General features: G+C 40.7%; 1 protein-coding gene across 5 annotated transcripts in view; it reads left to right on the top strand.

Moving 5' to 3' along the window:
- Nucleotides 1–25618, top strand: part of RASGRP3 (RAS guanyl releasing protein 3) — a 58888-nt gene that overhangs the window by 5973 nt on the left and 27297 nt on the right. For 2 of the 5 annotated variants that reach the window (XM_077175704.1, XM_077175701.1), the window contains exons 1-2: nucleotides 6730–6884; nucleotides 24074–24266. The exons of 1 other annotated variant lie outside the window; for it this stretch is intronic. In XM_077175704.1, the coding sequence (XP_077031819.1) occupies nucleotides 24197–24266 (70 nt within the window). In that variant the 5' untranslated portion in view covers nucleotides 6730–6884; nucleotides 24074–24196. Of the gene's footprint in view, nucleotides 1–6729; nucleotides 6885–14155; nucleotides 14173–24073; nucleotides 24267–25618 lie in introns of those variants that run through there. 2 more of the 5 variants (XM_077175703.1, XM_077175702.1) reach the window with 2 other exon arrangements.

The following is a 25618-nucleotide window of genomic DNA, read 5'->3' as shown; positions in this document are numbered from 1 at the left end:
TGCTGTGTGTGGGACTAAGTGGAGATCCTGCCTGACAGCTCTGTCAGGGTAGGCATTTGTGGTCCATGCCTCATTTTGCATACAGTGCATAAAAATGCTACTGTTCATAGGCAAGCAGTGCATTAATTTTTAGTATTTTGACAGAAACTGTTAAAAAAAGGTCAGGTTTTTATTCTAGAGAGAAGGAAATAGCCTTGGGTTTTTTCTCTTTTCTGGGTCTGTTAGCAGTCTCCATTGTTTCCACTCTTGCAATGTCAATGCAAATGGACTGTGTCATGCTGCAGCTTGGCACCTCTAAGTTGGTACTTACTCAGTACCAGCCTGAGCTGCATCACTGGGGAAAAACTGACTGACCAAAGCAAGAGCCACTGTGACAGCAGTGGTGACAACATGTTTGTCAAAATTATTAAGGTGAAAAAAAAAAGTTTTTCACTATTCAGGTGTAGCACAAATTTGGCAGATAACATTCTCTCTGTTGTAAAATTTGAGTGAACATAATTCTCAGAAATTATTTATTCAAGACAAAGTTGACAGCAGTTGAACTTACAATAGGAGAGACAAGTAAAATGCAGAAAGCTAGGTACTTTCAGTAAAACAAAAATAAGTGCATTTTAAACTTTAAAACATTTGTTCACTGAATTGAAAACTTTCTGTGCAACTATAATTTCATTTAAAGTCTGAGAGAGGATGTCATGAAGAACTCAGAAAAAAGCTCTGATGTTATACTCTTGGTCACTTGTATTAGTTTCCACCAAGTGTGGGAAAAAACCCATACTTTCTGGAGATTTTTAAATGGTAAAGGAAGTACTGATTAGCTCAAAGTTACCAGATGCAGAAAAGACAACAAAAACTGAGCGCTGCTGTACATTCAACATTACAGCAATGTCCCATCTTTGTTCAGCACATCACTCACAATGAGGATGGCTGGAGAAACCTGGAGAACAAATCTCTTCCAAATACACAAGTCTGTTTAGAAATCTTCAATCTAGACAGTATTGGAAAAAAACCCTTTATGACAGATGTGCTTTTGTGCTACTGTATCTAAGTCTAGAATTACTGGAACACACTCTTCAAGCTCTGTTTCTAAAATGAGCATATCCACCCTGTGGAATATAACTATTCAATGTAGTTGGTAACAGACAATGAAGAGCTTTTGTTGCTTTGGTTTTTTGGGTTTTTTTTGTAATCATGGGTCTATTGTCACTGCTACAGAAGCTGTCCTTGGTGCCTGCTATCACTGCATGGCACAATTTCACCCTATCTCTTAGCAAGGGAAATGTCAGCCTGCTTTAGCATTCACAGTGCAGAACAACTTTTATTTTTCATTCCACCTCTGTACTTCAAGGTGAAACAAAATCAAGTAAAGTGAACTGGAAATAAAGAACAGTACTCTTACAATTTTTGTAACAATTTTAATAATTAAAATTTCATACACATGTCTATACAAGGAAGAAAATATAAATTTCCAGCTTCTCTGTGAATACTGTGGGCTTTGGAAAGGCAGGAATAAGTGTGATAAGGGTTGTCTTGTGGATGGGGGAATTTTTGTTTGAGTAGGTTTGAGGTTTTCATTCATCCCATCAGTCATTGTCATCCCCTTTCTAAATCTGAGAACCAAAGATAGAGAAAAAATAAGACCATCCCCTATTTTTCATGCCAAATTTGTAATCCCTGAAGTCTAGTATCTCCCTATACTTCTTTAAAGAAAATATCACAAAAGTTAAGATACAATTCCCATTAACCTGCAGCTGTGGGTGCACAGCATTTCCACAAACCAGTGTACAGATTCCAATCTGGACATCAAGAGGAGGAAAGGAGGAAAAGGAGGGACCAGTAATGTACATGAGAGAAAAGGCTGCCTTCCACCTTTATCTTTAAGCTTCATTCTTCCACCTCCCATCTCTGCCTCCTGGATCCTCTCTCCTTTACTCTTGTAGGTCTGTGCTTCACAGCTGGATGATGTTCATCCAAACAGATGATCCTCACAGGTCCCTTCAAACTGAGATATTCTATTCTATTCTATTCTATTCTATTCTATTCTATTCTATTCTATTCTATTCTATTCTATTCTATCCTATCCTATCCTATTCTATTCTATTCTATCCCTTCCATTCCAGACATACTGCTTCTGGGTTTTCCACTAAGCAGACCAAGTGCTTAGGAGAAAACTAGGAGCCATCCAAAGGTGGTGGAAAGGCAGCCTAGAGGACAAGGCAGAGCCCCTCTGGAACATGGCATGAGAAGCACTCAGGGCACAGACTACTGGCAGAGTGGCTTAATTCCCAGAGAATTCAGGAGTCACAATAACAAGTGAAAACCTTGGTCAGAGGCTTATAGCTGGGCTGAATGTTTACTAGGTCAACAAAAACATCCCCCATTGCCTGCCATGGTGCAGAACACTAGGTCTGTACTTCATAGATTAGAAGTATTACAGTTTTTCAACTTGAAAGACATGTTTAACAGAGCACAACAATTTTTTCCATCCATAATTTCTGACAATAGAGTTATTGGATATTTTAACTTAATTCACAAGCTCTGAATTTCAGATGGGTACACAGCATATCAAACTTCCATTCAAATTATTATATTCTCATATACTTAAATCACTGAAGGGCACTGCTTTCCAATGAAAAGCAACCAGCAGCCTTGACTCTAAGCATTGCTCTAGGCTCCCTTATGACATTTTATTGATGATATAAAGGAAGGACTGATATCAAGGCTCATATCCAGGGATGCCCTAATTTGATAACTTATCCTCTCAACTCTTACTCTTTTAGAGGGTGTGACTACTGGGTGTACCCTTGGGCACGAAAGGGGAGGTACACTGGGCATTTGCAGTACTCCTGTGCCCCCTAGAGCATTGCATTGAAGAACTGGAACGGACTTAGATTGCTAGGGATGTAATATAGCCCATAAATGTTTCAAACTGATTTAAAGCAATGTAAGGTTGAGAGCCTTATATGCAGTATTTTCAGCGAAATTTCTTATCTGATCTGCCCCTCATATGTCCTTTAGCTGGAAGCTGTGTGTAAGAGCTGTTGCACTATTTATAGCAGCCCCTTTAATCAGACTTAGGTATTTATAAAGCATCCTGTCTGGTGAAGGTTTCCATGGTCTGCTTTCATTCACTTCAGCTGATAGTGAAGGCTATATAAGATCTGGGACAGTGAGGCAGACCAGCAAACCAGGCAGTTTCTCTGTTAGCTTTGAGTTCTCTATGCTCTAAAATACTGAAGTCTAATATAGTGCAGCCATTTAGGAAACAAACCTAGCAACACAGACTTGCAGTTAGTATAACCTGACATTTATGTCCACTGAGAGTCTTACACCTGTTCCATAAATTCCAGAGGATCATATTAACAGAAAAGAGACATTTTCAGGCAACCCACAGAACAGAGGTCCATAATTGCCACATGAAGAAAATAACTCTATAGTTCAAAATTCTGCACAGTATCAAAGCACTGATGTTGAGATAAGCTCTCTATCAGTGAGCAATTTCTAAATTAAAACACCTACAGTTAATTAAATGACACAAACAAGGCATAGCCAAGTGCATTAAAAAAAAAAAAAAAAGAGAAACAACAGTTTTTAAAAAGCCATGAAATAAAGCCTCTCCTACCATAAGAAGAGGCTCTGGACCCATTTATCCAGCATCAGTAAAAGCAAAAATCTTCCTAATCTCAACCCAAACCAAAATGGACTTTTCAGTACTTCTCATGTCTCATTTCAGCATGACTGAGAAATCTGTGTTCATCTCTCAGTTTTTATTTGAGGCATTAATCATAGAATCTTTTGAGTTGTAAGGAACCCACAAAGATCATCGTGTCCTACTTGCAAATGAATGTCCATGGAGAAAGAAACGTACCCTTTTCAGTCCAGTCTTCATTTGTTTTCTCAGCAGAAAGGGAAGGCAGAATACAGTTGTATTCCACACAGCAAAGCTTTTGTCAGATTTAAGATGCTATCTGATAGATGTAAGAGCACAACACTTAATGTTTTGTAGCTGCATTAACTACCTGATCTTTTGTATGTCGGTATTTAAAAAAAAAAAAAAAAAACAGGAAAGAATAGAAAAAAAGGAAAACCTCCACAAAATTTTAAAGACCTTTATTTTCAGGAATTATTTCCCTGTTCTGTTTCACCATGACTTAAAATTGTCTGTCTAGCATGAGGATAGATAAACTTTTTCCCACATAAACCGCAGTTTACGGTAGTATTTTCAGAGCCATAAAAAATAATTTATTTCTCTACTCATTTCAGAAAGTACAAAGGCTACTTTTCTTTTTAGGGAGTGTATCCCAAGCTGTTTGTGGAATATTGCCATTCAGTCATTGTCATCAAATTATGTTCCTATGTGGAGCATGGCTACCAAATGGAGCCAGCTATTCAGTGCAGAGTGATGACATTGTGCTCTGTGCTATTTCAAATGGCCCAGGTACAACCAATATTTAATCAATTATATGAATGGTTGCTGATAAATGTAAAAGAGTGCAGATGATATTGCATAGTCAGAGAAATGGGCAAAGTAATAAAAATGGTATTTGTGGACAAATAGATTATTTTGAAACACATTTCAGTCATGTTTTCTTCAGTATCAAAAAGGAGTAATTTTGCTCAAAGTTCTAAAGAAATTTAGGATTTAATTTAATTTTAAAGTTGCATGTAAAGTTCTGTTACCTTTGATCTCAGTGCATTTTAGGGGAAATGAAATGGCATTTATCAAGAATAACTGATTTGGTCAATGGGCTGTGCCTTAAAGCACAGTGAGTGCCTTCTCCTTTCTCTGAGCAAGGCCAGGAGTTTATATCCAGTTCTGCAGTCCATGGCCAGGGTCTGCTGGAACTTTCAACTCAGTTCTGCCAGGGCAGCTCCCACTCCCTTTTGGAAATTGCCATTCCTCCGGTGGCCTAAATTTAAATGAACTCGTTCCTCGTGGGTTTATTTTTCATTTTTAAATTCATAGTTTTTACAGCCTCCTTTTTTAGAGCCTCCTCAGCAGCTGTGCTGGGTCACAGAGCCCCATGCCCTGGGACAGTCTCCCAGAGTCTCCCAGGACAACATGAGGAGCAGCTTGCTCAGGTGCTGCCCAGCCTGACTGCACATCAGGACACACCTGCAGCAAACATTCCCTGTTTCCAGGCCTTCCTCCTCCCTCTGCACTGACCTCACTCAGGCCAAGAGGAGGCCAGGTCTCATGCAAAGCTCAAGCCTTTTGAGGAGGAACCCCATCCCCAGAGCTCCTTTGCCCCCAGGCTGGGACAGGAGCCTCCCCATAGCTGCATACACCCATGCCTGGCTGGGTTGGGAGAGCTCCTTCAGGGCAAGACGTTGTTCTCTGGAAACTTGTTTCCCAGAGAAACAGGAGAAGCTCACAAAGGCAGGCGTGGGTAATTAGCACAAGGGCTTCTTCCCTGCTCCAGGCTATGCTGGCAGCACTGCTGGCTGCATGGTTTTGTAACCATGTGCTGGTTTATATAATATGAAGAGCTGGGTAAGGTCAAAGGAAGCGACCCGAGTTACCCTTTGTCACTGCAGACTTCATCTTCAGGGATTTGCTGGCTTTCATTGGATTCTGACAAATGTGCCAGCTAGATATGCAATTCTATTTTAACAATTTTACCTGGGTCTGAGAAATTCCCTTAATGTGCCCAAATCTTGGTTCCAGCACTATCTATTGGTGCAGTTTGTATTTCAGAAAAATGCCGTGTAATGCCCTTTGTAATCCAATGAGACTTTGCCATCTTGCAGGATCTGGATTGCTTACCAAACATCAAAATACCATTACCACACCATATCCTGATGGACAATTGCCTGTGTACCTTCAATCTTGCCAGTATGCAGTACTGCAAGGGTTTCAGCACAGTGTATCCTATATGTGGGATGGGAATTTCAGAAATTCAGAAAATGATCTTTTGCACCTCACCCTTGAAATACCATTGACTGTATGCCTTTGTCCTTAAATACCTAAATATCTTTAAATGTGTGACCAAGCTAAAGGGAGTTAAGTGTAAAGTCTCAGTTGAATTTCAGTAATGTGTGACTACATATCACCCTGGAAAATTCCATCAAAATCTGTTCCTTTCTTGACTTCAGCATTTCTCCTTCATTTGTCCTACATCTGGGAACGTGGGCATAAGGAAGCTTTTTTTTGCTCTCTCTGTTTAGACTGATAGTCCTCACCTTAAAGGGTCTGTCTCAGCCTGACTATACAATGTCTGGCAAAATGCAGCCACAAAACCCATTATGTAAAAGTGCCAGATGCCAAAATTAAAATGATCTCCTTTATTAATACTCACCATTCTACTGTCCAAACACAAAAGATAGTAATGTTACCCTTAAGAACAACTAATCCCCAAAAGTGGGATCGTTCATATATTTTGCGTGATCACTGGAGTGGCCTGGTATTAAAGACACTAGGAATGCAACAGTATTTTAAATTTTACTGTTCCTGTTTAAATTCCTGCATTAAAACACAGCAAAGTCTGAAGTCAGAAAAAACCTGAAGCAATCAACAGGGTTGTGTTTAACTTTCCACTTGTGCTGCCCCTACTGTCGATTAAGGCTTATCTACTGTTTGGTGTTAGTCATTAAAAAAAACCCTACCAACAAAAAACCAGAAGTTATGGAGCACACATCGCCGTGTTCCAGTCAAATGCTCCAGCAAAGGCTGCTATTATGAAAAGGATTTTCTAATAGGGGGAATAATGATCTTCAGATTCTAACCTCCTGGCACGGCAGTGCGATTTATCAGGAGAGGCATGTGACTAGTTAAGACACACAGCCCCAGCTTGAAGGAAACAGCTGCTCATTTCATGCTTTAGCACTTGGCAGCTGGACAAGGAAGGGTGATGTTTGTGTTGAATACCTCTGCAGAACCAAGTACAGTAAGTGATTTTCCCTGTTTTTGATTTTTTTTTTCCTAAACTGTCACTGCTTTCCCATTTTCATCCTAGATCTTTCATAAAAATACTTGAAAGAGTGAAGCATATTTTTGAAACTTCATTGATAAGCAGTCATTCATGCTCAGATTGCCTGCATTTTTCTGACCTGTGATTAACAGCATTGTTTTTGGTCTTGCGGGAACAAGGCAGGTACGGCGTTTTGCCCTCGTGCTAGCCAGGAAGGGACTATGGTGCTCATTTACTCAGATGATGGAGGGAGGAGGCTGTTTGTGATGATTGTGTTTTCCTTTCCCTGTAGAGGTAGTCAATAGGTAGGGATGCAACTTGAGTATAGAGAAATTTCAGTGTTCGGCTTAAAAGTACCAGTGTAAGGAATTGACAGAGGTACTCCCTCAAAACAGTGCGATCAATCTGAGCAAAATTGCTTGTGACTGGTTACTTTCTGAGGGTGAATGGAGAGATTTTTTTAAAGGAAAAGGTACAAGTAGAGAAATGCAGGAAGACTGAAGATGTACTGATTAAGATACTATTGAGCCATTCTGAATAATAATGAATGATTAGACTGTGAAGATTGAAAAATTGCAAAAACCAGGGAAGGAGTCTCCTAAATTTCTTCAAGTTCTTAATTCAATTTAATTTTGGGTACTTGCATGTTTTGTGGTTTTGCTTCATGAATGATTGATGTCCCTGTCTGATAATTTTTGACTCTTACAGTCTGAAGTTTTCTTTCAAAACCAGAGTGTAGGATACATAAAAAGGAACTTTTGATCAATTATTTACATAGAGATGAATCAGGTTTCTTTGGAGGAAGACTTAGGAGGAACAGGAGCAGGTGAATGAGTGATGGACCTTGATATGTGATAAGACTAAGGTGCTCTGGGGAAGGTTAAGGAGGGGCAGACAGAGCAGTGGGGTCCTGTTGGGGAAGGTCCAAGAGTAAACACTGACAGGTTGCATGCAGTCTCTCCTTTAAAGGTGGGGAGAATAAGCTGTTCAAATATTTCTTTCATAAGAAAGTGAAACATTATTTCTCTTTGAAGACTTTTCTTTTAAACTATAGTTTATGATTTTGACAGTTGATTGGAAATTTTATGGGAAAATGTCAATCGGTTTCAATTCTTCACAAAACCAGAAGTCTGTGTGGCTTCCTGCCTGTTTGTGTCTCCAAGGGTAGACTGCCTTTGAACAAAGAGCTGAAGCACACTGCAGCCCTCCCAGAGGGATACTGTGGAACACCATTAACAGAGCAGACCCACAGGTCCTGAGGTGCCTGGTGCTGTGTCAGGAACCCGTGCTGCCCTGGGCACCTTGGCTGCAATGGGGCCCCTCCAGCCTGTCCACATCTCCATTCCATGTGGGGCAGGGAGAATAACTTGTTTCCTGTCACTTTTTATTACTGATCCCAGAATAAGTTTATTTTTCTTCAGAACTGTAAGAATTCTGATTTTGAGTAAGATTATGCCGTGGTGTGCTTGTTTCCAGCCACTGCGTTTTGTATTTGTAATGAGTGCTCTGTGTTAAGCAAACTGCCCAGGACTTGTTGCAAACCTAATTTAAACCCCAAATCCACCAGAAAATATGAGATATGAGCTCAGTCCATACCTGCTGTTACTTCTTCCTCCCTGCTTCTCCAGAACCACTGTGCCAGGGTTGGTGCAGCAGGTTGATGTAAAGCCATAATATGGCTCTGCACCAGCTGGACTGGGAGCCAGCTATGTGTGCCTCTTGTGCAGCTGATTAATTCTCCTGCAGAGCTGGGAGTTAAGTGGAATATAAAAGAGGCAACATCATGATTGCAAAGTAAACATTAGATAAGTACACTATGGAGCTTGCCTTCAGGTAATAATGTCTGAAAACATCTTCTTACAGTGATAACTGAACTGTCTCAAAGAAATGTGGTGGGAGAACTCAGTTTTGTGACTCTTTACTGTTGGTTATAAAGGTAATTTGCAATCAAGAAGAATAACTCAACACTTGGATCTGCAAAGTTTAAGACAAAAAAACCCTGCTTTATTTACAGCTTCCAGCTGTCATTACTGTATCTGATTCTGATACAGTAATGTAAATTCAGGACTCATGATGATGAGACTTTTAAATTCTCTGTCCACAAAATAAGGACAACCCGATCATCACAAGATTCTCAAGAGTGTAACTGTTTCAATCCTTATCACTAACTCATTTTGATATGAATATTTACTGTTAAACACAGCCAGTGTACGTTGAGAAATAAGTGTAGTCTTCAGGCTCTTCTCATTTTTTGGCTTTTCTCATGAATTCTAACTGCAATATCTGTCACTGCAACACCAGACATGGAACACCACTGGGGCACACACTGATTTTGCACTTGAGCAGAAAACACAACCTCTGTACCACCCCCTTTTTACATTATTTTATAATTTCCTGATCTCATAAAAAACAATGCTCAGCTTCTTGAATATACACCCCCATTACGTTCATGTAAGTCAGGCAGGTCTGCATAGGCATGAAGCACAGTAATTAAATTTCAGCATTCTTTGCTCTGCCCTTGGATTGCCCCTTGGTGGGTCTCTAGAAAGCCAAATATATAACTGAAAGTTCATCCTGGATGTTTTTTTATTACATTGCACAGGAGACTGGGTAATAGTGGGCACACTGCTGTACCTGTGCAGAAGCTCAGTGCAGACCCTTGTCACTGAGAGTGTCGTAAGGTTCCTGTTAAATCTTTTACTCTGAGGAAATGATCAGGGCAGCCTGGCAGGTCTCTGAATGGGTATATTTCTGCTCTATATCAAAACATGCAGCTGAGAGGCAGCTGCAGTTGTGCTAGGCCCTCTCTCTAGCTGAAAATGCCATTGTACCAAGGAGCCACTCCCAGGATATTTCTGAATAAAGAGAGGAAACTACTTTTAAAAATACTGTAAGGGCACTTGTGTCATTTTCTTTTTTCCTAAGCTACCCAGGCCTGGTTACAATAAATTTGTGCAGGTACTCTAAACAACTTGCACTGAGTGTTTTCTTTTAACGTATTTATGGCATATTCACTTTTCACTGCTGAATTTGATAAATTTGTTTTCAAGTTGGCCCTTCCTTACAAGTCAGAAATAGCAAGGTTCTATACCTAAGAGTTTGAATCAAAAGCCTGAAACAAATTCTCAGGTCTTCTGACTTTCACTCTTCATTGCTTTTCTCTGTGTTTTTTTCTATTCAATGTGAATAGCCAGTGAAGTAGTACTTTTTCATTAAATGGTTTTCTTATTGGTATAACATATCTAAAAACCACCTGACCATCAGAATAGAGGTGTTCTAATAGGGGGGGAGCTTTTCTCTCGTAATGAATGTAAAAGATTAACAGCTACAAGCACCATCAACATCAACAAAACAGATTTGGTGAGTCCAGTTAAGCTACAAAGACTAATCCTGCAAATACATAGGTATTTGCTGGGCTGAATTCATGAGAGATCCCATCAGAAACCTCTAAGTGTGTATGAGGTCAGGATCAACGTGTGGGTGGGTGGAAATACCCACAGGGCTGATGTTTACAGCTCAGCAGAAAATACAATTACCCCTGAGAACTACTCTGGTTGTTTTGGTGGCCATCTGCTGTCTCACTTCTCTGAATAACTGCTCCCCTTGACCACATTCAAATAAGTGAAATGGTTTGACTCTCTCTACAGAGAACTCTCCCACCTGTGATTTATGCATATGCTCCTTACTAATGATCTGGAGTTTCTCAGGCAAGGGGAGTGGGCCTGAGCATCTTGAGAACCTGCCAGGCATAATAATTTCTGCAAAATTAGTGAGACCTGAGCTATTCTTGTTCAGATACCTCATATATTTAGTTCCTGCAAAGAGAAAATAACTGTATCACCTTAAATTAACACAAATTTAATATTAATGATTCAGGAGTATGTCTGCTTTGGACTACCACAAAAGTCATACCAAGCTTAATATACAGTAGCTGATATATACATATATTGATATTGATATTGATATATATATGTTATATATATCAATACATTTCCATATACAACTCCTTCCACTCCTGTTAAAACTGCCTCTCTTTTCAACCCCTTCTATGGAAACCTGTTCCACTCAGAGCAGTGATGGGCATGTGCAAGGGGGTCTGGAGTGTAAGTGTGTGCAGGAACAGGACCTCCAAGATGAACAAGGATTTTCCATTACTTCTGAAGTATATTTTACTCCTCATGCCTGAAACACGTTGAAAATTTTCAACATAGAAATCAGTCTTAGAGACTGGAATTTAAGTCATACATGATATGATCAAATAGACTGAACATTGTTTGTATGGGGGATATTTGCTTGCTTGCTAAACCTGTTGATAAGGCTGCCTTTGACACATGATCAAAGGTTCATATATTCTTTGTCATAATGCTGTGTTCTTGTTCATGTTCTTTAGAAAGATGAACATTTCTCCAGCTTAAACTCTGGTCTCAACAAATTGAATTTCCCTAATCTGAAGTAGCATTATTACAGAAAGGCTTCAATTCATAACCCATAATTCAATTAGATTCACCCAATCCATAATCTTGGTGCTGATTCATGTGGCACACATTGGTAAATTGGTTGTTTCACAGCAATGCGTTATTCAAGCCCAGAGCTTGTTTGGAAATTTCTGGTGTTTCCAGTGGGAAGGAAAAAAAAACCCAGCTTATGCAAATACATAATTGATTACAGTGGGGAAAATTACATCAGAAAAAGTTTGCTGAATTGGGGCTTGAGTCAACTCACTATCTGGATATATAGTGATTTATCCTCCAAATCAGAATAGCCATGACATTCCAGCCTTATCACACTGTTCATGAAATAGCTTCCTTAAAAGACTAACAATCTCCTCTGCTAAAGATGTCTTGCCTGCTTTAGCTTGGTTACTCATGTTCTACTTTGCTGAATTCATGAACACATACTTCCTGGAACAGCTGCCACCCTTCCTAAAACTCTTGGTTTCCAGGCCCTGCCCTAATGACTGTCTGTATATTTTTATCTTAAGTGGGAATTGGGGCAGGAACTAGAATTCACCTTTTCCCCCCCTCTTGAGTGAATGCTCATCCCCTTAAATTACACAGTCATGCTCTTGCTTGCTTGCTCCCTGCAGACCAAAGAAACTTCATTATTTCAAGTAATATGGAACTACACTGAGGTTCTGAGGATGATGAATCTCCTCTGTAGTCTCAGCCAAGATAGGGTGAGGTCTGGAATCCTTCCATGAACTGGAAGAGTTGATCCTGTGCCTCTCATAGCTTTAAGGAGTGTTCAGAGCTCTTGGAAAAAGGAATCTGGGCATCATGATTGCACCTATGTAGCGTGGGATTGACATGTTAGGTGTGACTAAAGGATGCTTAACACAGACAAGGCAGAGGACTTTCGTCTGTACAGATCCCAAAAGGATTTAGGAGTGACCAAAGTAGGGAGCTTCTTGATGTTACTGACTCAGACTTTAATATCAAAAGTGCAGACTTTAATATCAAAAGTACAGGGAGTGGTTACAAGCTCTAGACAGACACCTTCTGGGGTGAGGAGGTGAGAAGTGAGAGACCAGGCTGAGAAACACACCCATGGAGTCAGGCTGTAAAAGGGAGCCAGGATTTGGGCTCTTAATCCTCCTTTTGGATCCAGTTGTCAGCTCATATTGCAGAACTAAAATAAGAGTCATGGTTTTCAGATGAATGTATCTTAAGTTTACCTCATGTCTGTGTTTCAAAACCATCTCCTTTTTGAATACTCAAACTGATTTAATGATATTGAATTAGAAATTGGTGGAGAATTTGACTTGAGCATGCTTACCTGCTATACTACTGCTTATAGAATTATAGTGTGTTCCTGTAAGTAAGCTTGAAAAAGACCAAGGTGTTTTGAAAGCTTGACTGCAACAGCAGCCAGTCTTTCAATGAGAAATACTGGGGGAAGAAAAACAAGTCCCTAAGCCTCTAAATCAACTTTTAAATCAATATCTTCCCAGCTCCTTCATCCTTTAATTTCTTCCCCTTACTTGACCATATTTTTCACTTGATATTAGCTTTACTAATAGCCACAGGATTTTTTTTTTTAGAATTATTGGAGTTTAGCAGATCCGTAAGGAAATTTTGATAAGGTCCATAAATTTGATGGTTATATGCTAAGGAGTAAAGAGTTATGGGTGTCCTGTATGAATTCAAAACAAACAGGTTTGGTTTAATTCAATAAGAGTCTTTCAAGTTGCTTGGGATGGTCTGAACTGGCCACTGCAAAGTTGTTACACTGCCAATTGACTGGCAGGGTTTTATCTACCACACCAAAAGTGTACTGGGTGCAGAATGTGATTCTCAGCTGTTACAGCTGCAGCAACTGCTCTTGCTGCTTTTCAAATAATGGTGAATCCTTAGCATACATGAGCTTTAAAGAATTACAGTGTTGGATCTTAAGGCATGAGCTTGGCAAACTTAACCAAGAGGTTTTGATAAGCTTTGTTTTTCTGAAGTCCTATGGCAGTAGTGTCTTCTGTGGCTGTGGAAGTGGGATATTTGTGTAGCTGCAATCCTGTGATAGATATTCTTTCATACCATAAATATATAACTGCCAAAATAGTATTAGCAAAATAAATATCAAAGTTGCTTGTTTGAAGTATTACTTATTAAAGCAGGAACTGTTTTAAAGACGCTTTTCCTCTTTTTTCTTTGAGATTTTATTTTCACACTGCTCCTTCCCCTTTTTCAAGTTGTCTTGCTGTTCTGTGTATTTTTATATACAGTACATTCTTAGGTTACTCTTTTTAAAGAAGGCATTTAACTTGTTGGCTGCAAGCTGTCTTATTGTTAGGAAGGTATGTGGTTATTAATAAAACTCACTCTGGCCCAAGAGCTTGGATATAGGAATATAGGTGACACTGTTCTCATATCCTGTACTGTGGTGACACTGTTCTCATATCCTGTACTCTGTAGACTTCTTGTATCATAAACAGCTTTAGAGGTTTGCTGTTTCTTCATGCTTGTACAAACCAGTGCATGTTTCTTAGTAGATTGCTTTGTGAGGGAACAAAGTTTTGTCAGCTCACTGATGGTTGCTTTGTTACCTCTGAAAAAAAAGAGTACAAAATCTAGTCAGACACACTGAAACCAGGTAATAATCCCTTTGCTGCTCTTCTCTATTGGAGGTTTAGTATTTAGAAAAACTCTGAAGTGGCCCAAGAAGCACTGTATGCCTATGTTTAAAATGCTCTCTTTTCAGCATAAAGAAATCTGAAGATGCCATTGTTCCACCCATCTTCCCAAGGGAAACTCAAAAATAATAACTAGAGGTGAGAAGCTGCTTACATATTTTGATGCCCAGCATCTGCTGACAGAATTCCAAAAAGAAAGATACTGGATCTCTCCTGACCCCGGGGCTGTTTTCACTCTACAGCTGCTTGCCTGTGAGTCGTGAGGCACTGGTGGCTTCTGCAGCTGCAAAACCACCCAAGCCAGGCACCCCTGCTCCGTGGGAGTGTGCAGGAGAGAGCAATTTGCACGGGCTCCAAGGGTCACACAGCAGCTCTGTGTGCCCCATGCCTGTCTGTTACCTCTCCCTAGCGCTGTTTTCATTGGCATTCTCTCCCTAAAGAGCAACGCTCCCAATGGATGGCAGCTGCCACCAGGGACTGAGAAGGGTTGTGGCCATTAGCAGCTGGCCCAGCCACACTCCTAGTGTGGGACCTGTTAGCAGGTCTGTGGGAAATAGCAGTTCCATGTGAACCACTTTCTGCACTCATCAAAGGGAAAACAAAGGATTATCCCATTACAAATGCACAGTAACAGCCAAATGAGTGAAAGCAGCCAAAGCTCTGTCCTGTCCTCTGTCCTTTTAACTCTGTCTTACTCCGTCTCAGACATCCAGTTTCCCATTACTTAAGTCTCTGAAAGCCTCTTCCTGCCTGTATTGTTTTACCAGTTGCTGCCTTCAATTTACTGCGCTGATAAGTACTTCCCAGGCTGTAAATATGTGGTTGAGACATTTCTGAAGCCAATCTAGGTTTTGATTGCAGTCACAGGAGGAAAGGTCAGCAGCAAAACTGCTCTCACTACACAGGGAGGCCACTCCTCACTCTAGGGTAGGTATAGATTGTGAATTCATTGGGAGAGATGTGAGGGAATGTAAGGGTTAACAGGACTGAAGAAGAAAAAATGGAACATTGCACTTAACCTCCCCTTTTCACAAGGTGATACCCTTGCTTTTAGTACGTGTACAGTAACTGCAGTTGTTCTTCAGTTTGGGAAAGGTCAGAAAGCAGAAAGAGGGAGAAATCAAATATGATCATTGCTGAAAATGATAGCAGGTAAGTAGGAGGTGTTGATTTCTCCCTAGTGGTATCTGTGACTGCAGAGAATGCTTTTCTCTTACCTTCATACAAAATAGTTGCAGAGATGGCCAGTGGAAGAGGGAGAATGTTTTAAAATTTTACTTTTTGGGACACTTAACTATAATCTCTACTGTTTGGGAAGCCAGCAGAAACCTGTAGAGCTTGGTGGGCTTGAGAAGCTCCATGTGTGTCTGCAATTCCTATGGCATCATTAGAAAGGGGGCACTGATGTTTGCAGGGTGGCAGTCTCCCACTGTAGGGCCCAGAAAATACTGTTCCATGAGTAATTAGTCTACAGTGGGAAACAACTGGAAATTATAGAATTATATGGAGTGAAAAAAGCTTTTTCTAAGGGAAAAAATTCTTTAGAAGCTATGGGTTTATTAGAAAAGAACTTGATACCTTGGTAACTTACTGAGTTTTAATATGAGTTACATGCTCTTATGACTCCTCTTTGCCTTAAAATTGATTGAAAAGTTGTGTGAAAATAAAAGCAGTGCTGATTTCTAAAACTGTCCTAACTCTTGGAATATTTCACAGCTTGAAAGAAGTCACTACATAGGGACTATGCTGCTACTGAAAAATTTTGGCTTAGTTAAAAATAAGACATAGCAAGTGTTGTGGTAGATTTTCAAGCTGAACATACAAGAAAGTCTAGGCAGATAGGGCCCAGGATTTCTTAGTAATCTAAACAATAAATGTGATTTTTCTGGCTTGTCTTGAAGACAACATAGCTGGTTAAGGTAAACAATAATAAAATATTAAAATATTTTGTAACAGATATATGGTAATAAATATTCTGGGGTTTGTCTTTCAGAACTGAAGGGTTTATTACTTCCCCAGATGTTTTTTTAAAATACCTAAAATAATTGCTTTTTTCTTGGGCAGTACCAGCCTCATTATAGGCATGTAACAGTGTAACAAGTTATGAATATATGCTGATAAGATATATTTTAACCCTGACTTGACTAGATTAACAAAGCAGACCTACTCTTGAAAGATGCTCTCTGCAAGTCTGTGAATAGCAAAGGTAATTGCCAAGAGTTTCTCAGAAGGCTTACAGGCAGTAGCATAACTTGTAGGAGGCATTGATGGTGTCTTGCTTGGCTTCTGAAAAAAGATCAAGTTAGAGTGTGTGAAACTCTTACTACTGTTGCTGTCCTCTCCCTCGGTGCTAGAGATCTCTAATGTGTCTGAAGCACAAAGATTCTCAGAAGAGCTGCATCCCCTGGTGTCACACATGTTAATCAAATGTCTGATATTGGTAACTTTACTGGGAGTAGCAAAATAATTTTCATGACAAATCTACTGAGAAATATGGCTGGGAGTTTTCTTCTTTTGAAAACAAACTAAAGTCTTCCTTAGCTCTCCCTTTTAACCTGATGCATTCTGGGCAACTCTACTACCTTGACCTATGCAAAGTGGAAGATGTCATCAGCATAGTATTGGAACAAACCAAGGATGTCTGCTCAGATTTTCCGGCCATTTATTAGCTGGAGTTAAACTACAGAGGCAAATACCAACAAAATAAATACAGGAAACAACTATAGAAGTGGATGGGACAAACCTAAAGTATGCTAGATAACCAATCCAATAAAATGCTAGTATTGCAATTGGGAATGTAACCTTTGTTGTTTTTACAAATCCAGTTATTAAGCTGTCTATTATTTTAGGTGAATTATAATTGAGAAAACCTGGGGGGTGGTGGTAGAGGTGTTCTGCTGTCTCTGAAATCCTCTTGGTTATGTTTCACAGGAAGAATGCTAAACAAAATGCTATCTAAGCAGCACAAGCCTTAATCAAGTGACTTTCTGATTACTGAAAGTTTTTGGTCATGTGACTGTCCATTGCCATTCCTCATGATTTCTGTAAGCTTCTTTTTTATCTTAGGTCAGCATGCATTGTACTCCATATGCTAATTTATCAACTTGTACCAGACACCGTGGTCTTCTGTGTGTGGGTCTGAACATACACCTGGGTACTCCATGGGAGTGGATCCATATATCCCCTTGGTCTCTTGCCTGTGGCCCTATTAATTTAACCTCTGTTTCTATAGAAGACTAGATATCTAGGGCTTGAAATGGCTTGTAGTACCCTTCTGTGTTCATTGGGTGACTTGTGAAAGTATATATTAAGCTTAGTGGATCCTTCTCTCAAAATTAAGCATAATAAAACATATTTCGAGTACTTGTAACATGAATACTTTTGTGCTAAGGCACAAGTGTTCATCCCTTAGAGGCTAAACTGGATGCAAATAGCAAGGGTTTGGCAGCAGAGAGTCTGCAGGAATGGCCTCTGAGGGAGAAGGCAGGGGCTGCCCTGTGTCAGACACAGCCATTTCCAGCTGTCTTTGCAAGGCACCCTGTGCAGCTGAGATCATCAGCCAAGCTCATGGCACCTCTGGAAAAACATATTAAAAAAAGGCAGAAAATTCTGAGGAGGGGGAAACATGGAAAAAACAAGGGAATGGCCAGGAGGAGGGAAGAAGAGAGGGAGTAATAAGGTCAGAGGACAGAGAGGTGCTCTGTGGCAGAGCAGGTACTTTCCTGAAGAGCTTCTGGCCCATTGATAAGTTCATGGAAGGGCAAGTGCACTTCCGAAGGGACTGTGGCCCACAGAGAAGCCATGCTGGAGCACAGGACAGAGTGAGAAGGGAGCAGCAGTGGAGAGAAACTGCTGAGGACAGTCCTTGACCTCATGCACTGCTGGCTGTCTCACCAAAGGATTGGCTTCAGCTAGCCACCAGCAGAGTACCTCTCCTACCTTCTTCTCAATCACAGACGTCCCACTCTGTTGTTCAGTGTCTTTTGAAGTTCCCCTTTGATCCAAAAAAACAAAAAAAAAACAATGTGAAGCAAAGCAATAGGCTGCAGACAGTTGCTGTGGTTTACTGTGTAACTACCATCTGAAGGTGTGCAACAAAGGTGAATGAGTCCTGGGAAATCAGATGAGCCCAGGACTCCCATATTCCATTTTCATACCTCTCCTGCCCACAGAGAGACTTGCATCTTGCATTCATGGAGCAGTGCCACAATGTGTCCCTTGTTCTGTGTCCCTGCTCCATGCAACAAAGGTCCCTGGAAAGCCAGATGTGCCGTCCTGCAGCCAGCTGCACGTGGTGCTGAGGTCATGGGCTGGGCACAGGCAGTGCCATTGGGCTGCCTGACAGCCCAGCTTCTCTGCCCTGCCCTGTGTCACACCCTGGAGAAGAGTCTGTGACACACACCCTGTGTCACTTGGTTGGACTTTTCTAGAAATAGAGCTGTGTGCACTGTAATAAATAAACTGGTCCTGCCCAGCTACAAGAAATACCTAACTGCTGGGAGAGAGCAAACTCCAGGAGCCACACAGTAGGCAACCTAAGGTCTGTGCTGACTGGAGCCCAAACAGATGTCTTGCTTGCATCTGTGAGGCAAAGGTGCAGTCCCAGCTGGGATTCTTATTATGGTAATTACACTAATATTTGTGGAGACTAATAACAGGAAAGGGTCTTACTGTGAGAGCCTCCATTACACCTACAGGGTAGCAGGTGACCTCTGTCCTGAAGAGCTTGCCCTGGATGTGATTAAGTCAGAATAATGGAAAGAGGTGTAGCAAAGGAAGGTACCCTTAAACTTTCTCATGAGACTCATGATTTCTTCGCAACTTCTTTTTCTGCATACTGCTACTGATTGGATTTCCCTGTTGAGCTGCTCCCACTTAGGAGTTCTCCAGCTGCCAGGTGGAAGCTGTTTAATGCAAGCATTCACTGATGTGTTGTGTAGGCTTGGAGGAGGGGAGGTCTGGCTTATTTAAAGCCCCAAGAATGTCCTAATCTTGTAAAGAATACAAGTCTTATGTGTGCAGGCATCTGGAAAGTTTATGGATAAACTGGGACCCAAAGAGGTGCCTCTGTATCAAGGTGGGACTCTTTGCATGTGCCTCTATTTATTAGAAGTCTTTAATTAGAAGGAAAATAGCCCACTTTTAATAAATGGGGGAAATACTACAGGTACATTTAATTTGACCTGACTAAAAAGCTGCTTGAATTTAATTTAGCTGAATAAATATTACCCTATATGTCAAATTTAAGCCTATTTAAAACTGACTTATTGATTTAGCTTGCACCTGTAACTAATACAATTTGCCTGAAATCCACACATGGAGTGCCCACCCATGGATTTGCACAGACTTGACATTTTAATATTATTTAAACTGCTGTAGGTTGTGGGTGTGGACCCCCCCTTTAATAGCCTCCAGCAGCAGAAGTAAAGTCTTTTGGTTTTACCAATTTAAACCTTGGCTTCATGCTGCCCACCCTGTTTACATCACTTGGTGCTTTTGCATAAGATTACAAGTTTGCTGCCAGGGTATCCTTTTTCTTCTAAAAACTAATGTATTGCACCTGACCACATCTGTCTCAAGAGCTCACAGCCTACATATATGTTTCAAGTAACCTATCAGGACAGTCCACAATAGCACCATCTCAAGACTTCCAAAATGTTGAACACAAAATGCAATTACACTGCACAAAGTGCTAAAGAAACCCATCTGCTCAGATGAACCACGTGCATGTGGCACTTGGGGTGATGGCAGGACTTGGAAGGAGCTCTATGATTTGTAGTTCAGTCCATGGCAAGCTTCTAACCTCTGAGCACATCACTGCAGTTGTTTCTGCTTTCTCTCTAGGGAGGAAGTGCACATCCCATGATAGAAATATTGCATAAAATAAAGCATGACATGCCTGACACCATGACTTGGTTCATAGGGATGTTGTGGTTGTTTCTATGGCCTAAATGAAGGAGAAGAAGCTGCTGGCTTTGAGTGAGTGCTAAGGTCTGTGCTGGTGGCATTGCTGCTGTTGCAGTCTTCACCTATTCCTGATTATCCCTTCCCAGCATGAGGTGGGTTACCAGCAAGACTTGCAGGGGAGATTGCCATTCCAAATGGCCTGATAAATAAATGAGAATGGATGGCTGTGGAGGGCTGTGTGCCTCTTGTGTCCTTAACAGCCCATGTCAATCACAGTAAACCAAATCAGATTTATAATTCCATTATAAGGAAAAAATTTATTTGTTTCATTCTAGTGGGCAATTATTCCCAGAAATAGCTGGATGGCAATAAGATATTTCAGTGTTATGCTGCAAAGAGGCTGAGGGCAGAGATTCTCAAAGTTATCTTTATTTGAAAGTCCAACTGTACTTTTGGCAATCAATTTTTTAATAATTGCCACATATTTCAAACGTTTAAAAATTTTTATTTGTAGAAATACTTTGTGATGTTTCTATTTTATTTTTAATTTTGTGTCTTTCTTGCACTGAACTGTAGACAGAATATAGCTTATTTAATTTATGTAGATGAAATTTAGAGTTTCATTTTACTCATTCATCTCTACAGGTGCTGGTGTGTGGTTGGATACCATTGTGGCATGGTTATGGACAATTCCTTTATTGTTTTAGTAGAACAGCAGTGCTTGATCACACAAGTAATGATGTAATGGTTGTGGGTTTTGGAGTCTGCAGTCAAGAGATGTGATATCAGGTTTTGACTCAGACCCAGCCAGCCAGTTCTTCACTTGGTGGAAACGCTTTATTTTCTTTAAGAAGCATTATTATAGTAATGCTCTGACCTTTAGTGATCTGATAGGCTGCTTGGGAGGACAGCTCTGTCAGGATCTAGGTGTCTGCTACTTAAGTAGTTGTTGTAAAATTGAAGAAAAACACCAAACCTTCAATTTTACCCAGGGCATTATTTGTTGATTACCATGTGTCTGCCTTTATACTGTTGTCAGTGGAAGACAGAGATGATACTCTCCTGTGCTATATTTTATGGATGATGGGAATACCAACAAAATTTAAAAGCCAGATCAAATCTCTTCCACTCCTATATTTCATGCTCAACAATTTTCTAGGCTTAGACAGAAAATACAATAGTTTTCCCCATTTAATTTTGAAGCAGTGACTAAAAGGTATTTTGAAATGGCAAATTATTTTATTTTTCTCCTCTTGAAAGAAAACCCAAGTCAGATAAATCTGGAAGAGCTAGATAGCTGGCTTTGTGGAAATTACACCAGTTATTTAAGCACTTAGAGAAGGACTTGGGTCTGGTCAAAAAGGAAAAACATGGGGATTCTAGCAAAAGTTACGTGTACAAGTTGTGATCTTGAAAAACACGGCACAGCTGCTGGTTAACTCTGAAAGCAAACCAAACAAATGCTCTGCTTACTTTTTTATTTTTTCGTTTTAAATACAGAAACAGTCTTGGGAAGAAAGACTAACCCTAGGGTAACCATAGCTCTTGTGGCCTGACCAGCAGGTGAGAGAATCACACCTCTCTGCACTCTCCTGTTCACGTCACACAGCTTTGGGTTCCAGTGTTAGCCCAGCTCCAGCAGGAAGGGTTGAGGCTGCCCAGTCCAGCCCCAGAGCCAGCCTGTTGGGCACCACCTGCTACACAGGCTTGAAGCCAAGGACCACTGTGTACTCACCTCCCCTTTTTCTTAAGTGCATGCTCTGTTTGCTGTTGTGTGACAGGATTAGTTTAGTTTCCCCTCGGTTCATTGCAAGTAGCATCTCTGTGTAATTCCAAGAGAAACAGGCGGGTGCTTTCAAGAGGGAGTCCTGCACCACCAAATTCAGAGGAGAGTGCTTCCTTCCACCTAGGAGGGGGGGGATCTAATGTTTGCACCTCTCTGATCAAGTTTCTTGTTGGCTGGCTTGGGCTGAGGCATTGTGTGTGCACTGCCTGGTAGAAACTCCCTGTTCCATGAGCTGTGCTAACATCCTCTAGGATCTTCTCAGCTCCAGGGAAGAGAGTGTTGTGTCTAAATCCAGTGCTGGATGGGACCAGAAAGAACCTGGCTGTGGGAACACATCTAAAAATAATACTACAGAATCATAGGATTGTTTAGGTTGGAAAAGACAACTTTAAGGTCATCAAATCCAACCATTAACAAAACACTGCCAAGTCCATCACCAAACCATGTCCCTAAGTGCCACATCTACTCATCCTTTACATGCTTCCAGGGATGGTGACTCAGCCACTTCCCTGGGCAGCCTGTGCTTGGCCAGCCTTCCAGTGACGAAGTTTTCCCTAATATCCAATCTAAATTTCTCCCCTGGTGGAACTTGAGACCATTTCCTCTCATTATGTTGCTTGTTCCCTGGGAGAAGAGCCCCAGCTGCTAACAGCTCCTTTCAGGCAGCTGTAGAGAGTGGTAAGGTCTCCCCTCAGTCTACCTTTTTTCAGACTAAACAATGCCAGCTCTCTCAGCTGCTCCTCATAGGACTTGCATCTTTGGCTGAATAGAATATTTTGAAGTTCTTCCAAGCAAAACACTGCTGCATGCTTCAAACAGGCTCAGCACTGCAGGACTCTGGGTTCATAAAGAAGTGTCCAGTGCAGGACACTTTCCAGGTGCTGGGATGCAGTGCACTGTGCTGCCAGAGCACCCCTGGCCAGTCAGTGGTGTCCTGAATGGAGATGAGGTGCAGGTGGCAGCCAGCACAGGCCAGCAATGAGCAGCTCACATATGCCAAGGCTGCCTGGGAGCTTGAGACACTTCACTGATGGAGCTGCAGGCCAGTCTGGGCATGATCAGCAGTGCAGAGCTACCCTGAATGAGAAGGGAATTCTCCTCTTTCTGGGAGCTGGGAGTTGTGTCAGGATGTGTTGGCCCTGCTTTTGCTGGAGAAGGAGCACTCCTGCCTGTGCTGTGGTGTGAGCTGCCTGGCTGGAGTAGCACCAGCAGGGACAGTGAAGCTGCCACTGCCTGGTGTCCCTTGGGTGGCTGGGCCACAGTCACATTTGCAGGGCTGCAAGCAGAGACACAGCTCAGTGTGTCACTCTGTGTTCACTGTAACCCTGGCCAGTGGCAAGGGGGTCAGGGTGGTTTTGTAAGAGGGGTGAAGAATGTTAGTCCTACCAGGACTGCAGGCTTTGCAGTGTGAGATCTGTGTTACAATGGGTTGGGAAAACTTGGTATTTGTGGGTGAATTACAGCAGGTATATTCTTCATCAGTGCTTTGCATGACCAGCTTTAAAAAGTTGATGTTATGGGAAATGACTTCTGAAAATGAATTTCCCAAATTCCTGTAGTTTCACTTCAAGGACTATTTCAGTTCTACTCTTGGCTTTCTAGATAAATTGCTGGATGTACTTGTTTGTCACATTTCAAACACTTGGTGTGATCAGGCAGTAGTGGGGCTTAGTCACAGATAGATAATAAAGTACTGATTTGTTCTTTAAATATAACCTGTAAAAGTACTTCAGAAAACTTGTAACAAAGTATTCAGTGCATCTTCAGGTAAACAGATATTTGATATATAAATGCATAGTAGACGTGTAATAAAATTTAGAAGTTTCTGTATGTGTTTATGTCTCTGTGACTGCCTAGCTACTGTGGGAAGATTTATTTTATTTTAAAAAGCTGACCTTAAGGTCCTTTGAAAAATTGCCTCCTATGAACTTCATCAAACACCTTATGTGGTCTGTGCCAATTAAGACCATTAGCATTATCATGAACCAGTAACCTCAGGGGGAAAAATGGTTATGCTTAAAAACATAAAAGCAGGGTTATTAACAAAAAGTGACTTATCAAGTGTAAATAGAATGACTTGAACAAAATGTGCGTCATTGTACATGCAGGCCCTCATTTGCCATCTGGTGTCTGTTTTATGGCCCTAGCTATGGATTTATTTTGTGCTAGTGCACAAACAATTGGACAATGCTTAGAAACACAAGCTGGAATGTAGGGAAAGCTTATGGCAAGCTTTCACATGCTCTATATCATGTGGGGGAAAAAACAGTTTATAGAAAAGATGAGTTGAACTGTAAGCATTCTTCCATATAGTCATATAATTATGATTTCTTTTACTTTCTTCAGATTTTCATTGAAGTCCAGCTAAGAATGCAACCAACAAAATAAACTGAAAAAGCTGGGCATTTGAAGAAGCATCCTTCTACTTGGTGAAAATGTCTCTTATTTTTTGACAACGATTAAAAGACAATGGGGTCAAACACTCTTGGAAAGGCTGCAACATTAGATGAGCTTTTGAACACTTGTATTGAAATGTTTGGTATGCTCTTTCATTATTTTATTTTGCTGTTATTGAAATTAATCTTTTAATATAAATCCTGCTGTTCTCTGGTTTAGCCAGTCTTTCTCTTGGCTAAGAACATTTCTGTTCTGTAAAATTTTCCACATTTCAATTTGGCCCAGAATCATGCAAGCCAGAAATTTAATCACATGCATACTTTATTAAATTTTCTTAATACAGATAATGCACAATTGTGGGTATGGTGGTTTCTACAATGCTGGCCTTTACCAAGAGAAATGTTTAGATGAATTATTCAATGAGTTATTTCTGGCATTGATCTTTGTCTTGAGTGGTTACACAGCTGTGGTTTTGACCAGTCATTTTTTTAAAGGTTTTCCAAATCATCATGCAATAATTGGTAAGAATATGACCTAAGGCTCATGTAATCTTTTTACTCTTATAAAAATGTGATGTACCAGGTCTGAGGGAAAGAAGTGATGAAAAAGACCTTGGTCCATAACACCATTAATCATGGCACATATCACTTTACAGTCAAATGAGTTCATGGATGGGCTTAAGTGTTTTCAAACAGGGCTTTGATTCACTAAGCCACATTTAGATTCCCTGGAGATGCAGGACAGATTCTGATTGGAAGGAAGTACTAATTTTATATGCCATGTGGAGAGAAACAAGTATCTAAAGGTGAGAGATTGAGCAATTGATGGATGGACAGACCTTCCTGCAGTGAATCCCATACCTGCATTTCTGTAGGCCACCATCAAACTGGTTACTCTAGAACTTCATTTAATTATTAGCAGAGCCCATGCACATGTTGTCTGTTTGAAATAGTGTCTCCTCTTGTGTACACACTCTCTTGACAAGCACAGTCCATGTGTGGCTCCTGTTTTCATACATCACATCATCTGCTGTCTCCAAAAAACGTGACAGACAGGATAATCCAACATTGCAGATGGTGGGGGAGACTGATGGTCAGCCAGTCTGCCAGGGAATAACTCTGTGTATTTCAGCGGCTTCACTGCAAAGACACAAGGATCTCTGTTAGGCAGCTGGAGATGTGACCTTGGGCACAGATGTGAGGTGCTAGTGCTGCTTTAACATTGAATTCCTTGAAGCAGATCCATTTAAAAAAATAATTTAACCACTAACTTAAAGCTAAAAAGCTGCAATAAAATCAATATTGGATGTAGTTGTACATAAATCATCCTCGCCCCTCCTGATGGACTAATTTTGGATTTGTCCCTTAGATTACTGGCACTGTCTTTATATAAAGTTTAGCACAGTGCTGCCCATGCCCTATTTTTTTAGCTGTGGCCTGTTATCTGAACTGGTTTGGGTTTTTTCCTCTGTTTAAATAACACTCACTGCATTTA

The sequence above is a fragment of the Agelaius phoeniceus genome, chromosome 3 (assembly GCF_051311805.1).
Source record: "Agelaius phoeniceus isolate bAgePho1 chromosome 3, bAgePho1.hap1, whole genome shotgun sequence".
In the NCBI taxonomy this organism is placed as follows: Eukaryota; Metazoa; Chordata; class Aves; order Passeriformes; family Icteridae; genus Agelaius; species Agelaius phoeniceus.
The sequence above is the reverse complement of the archived record's forward strand: the minus strand, read 5'-3'. Positions and strand labels throughout refer to the sequence as shown.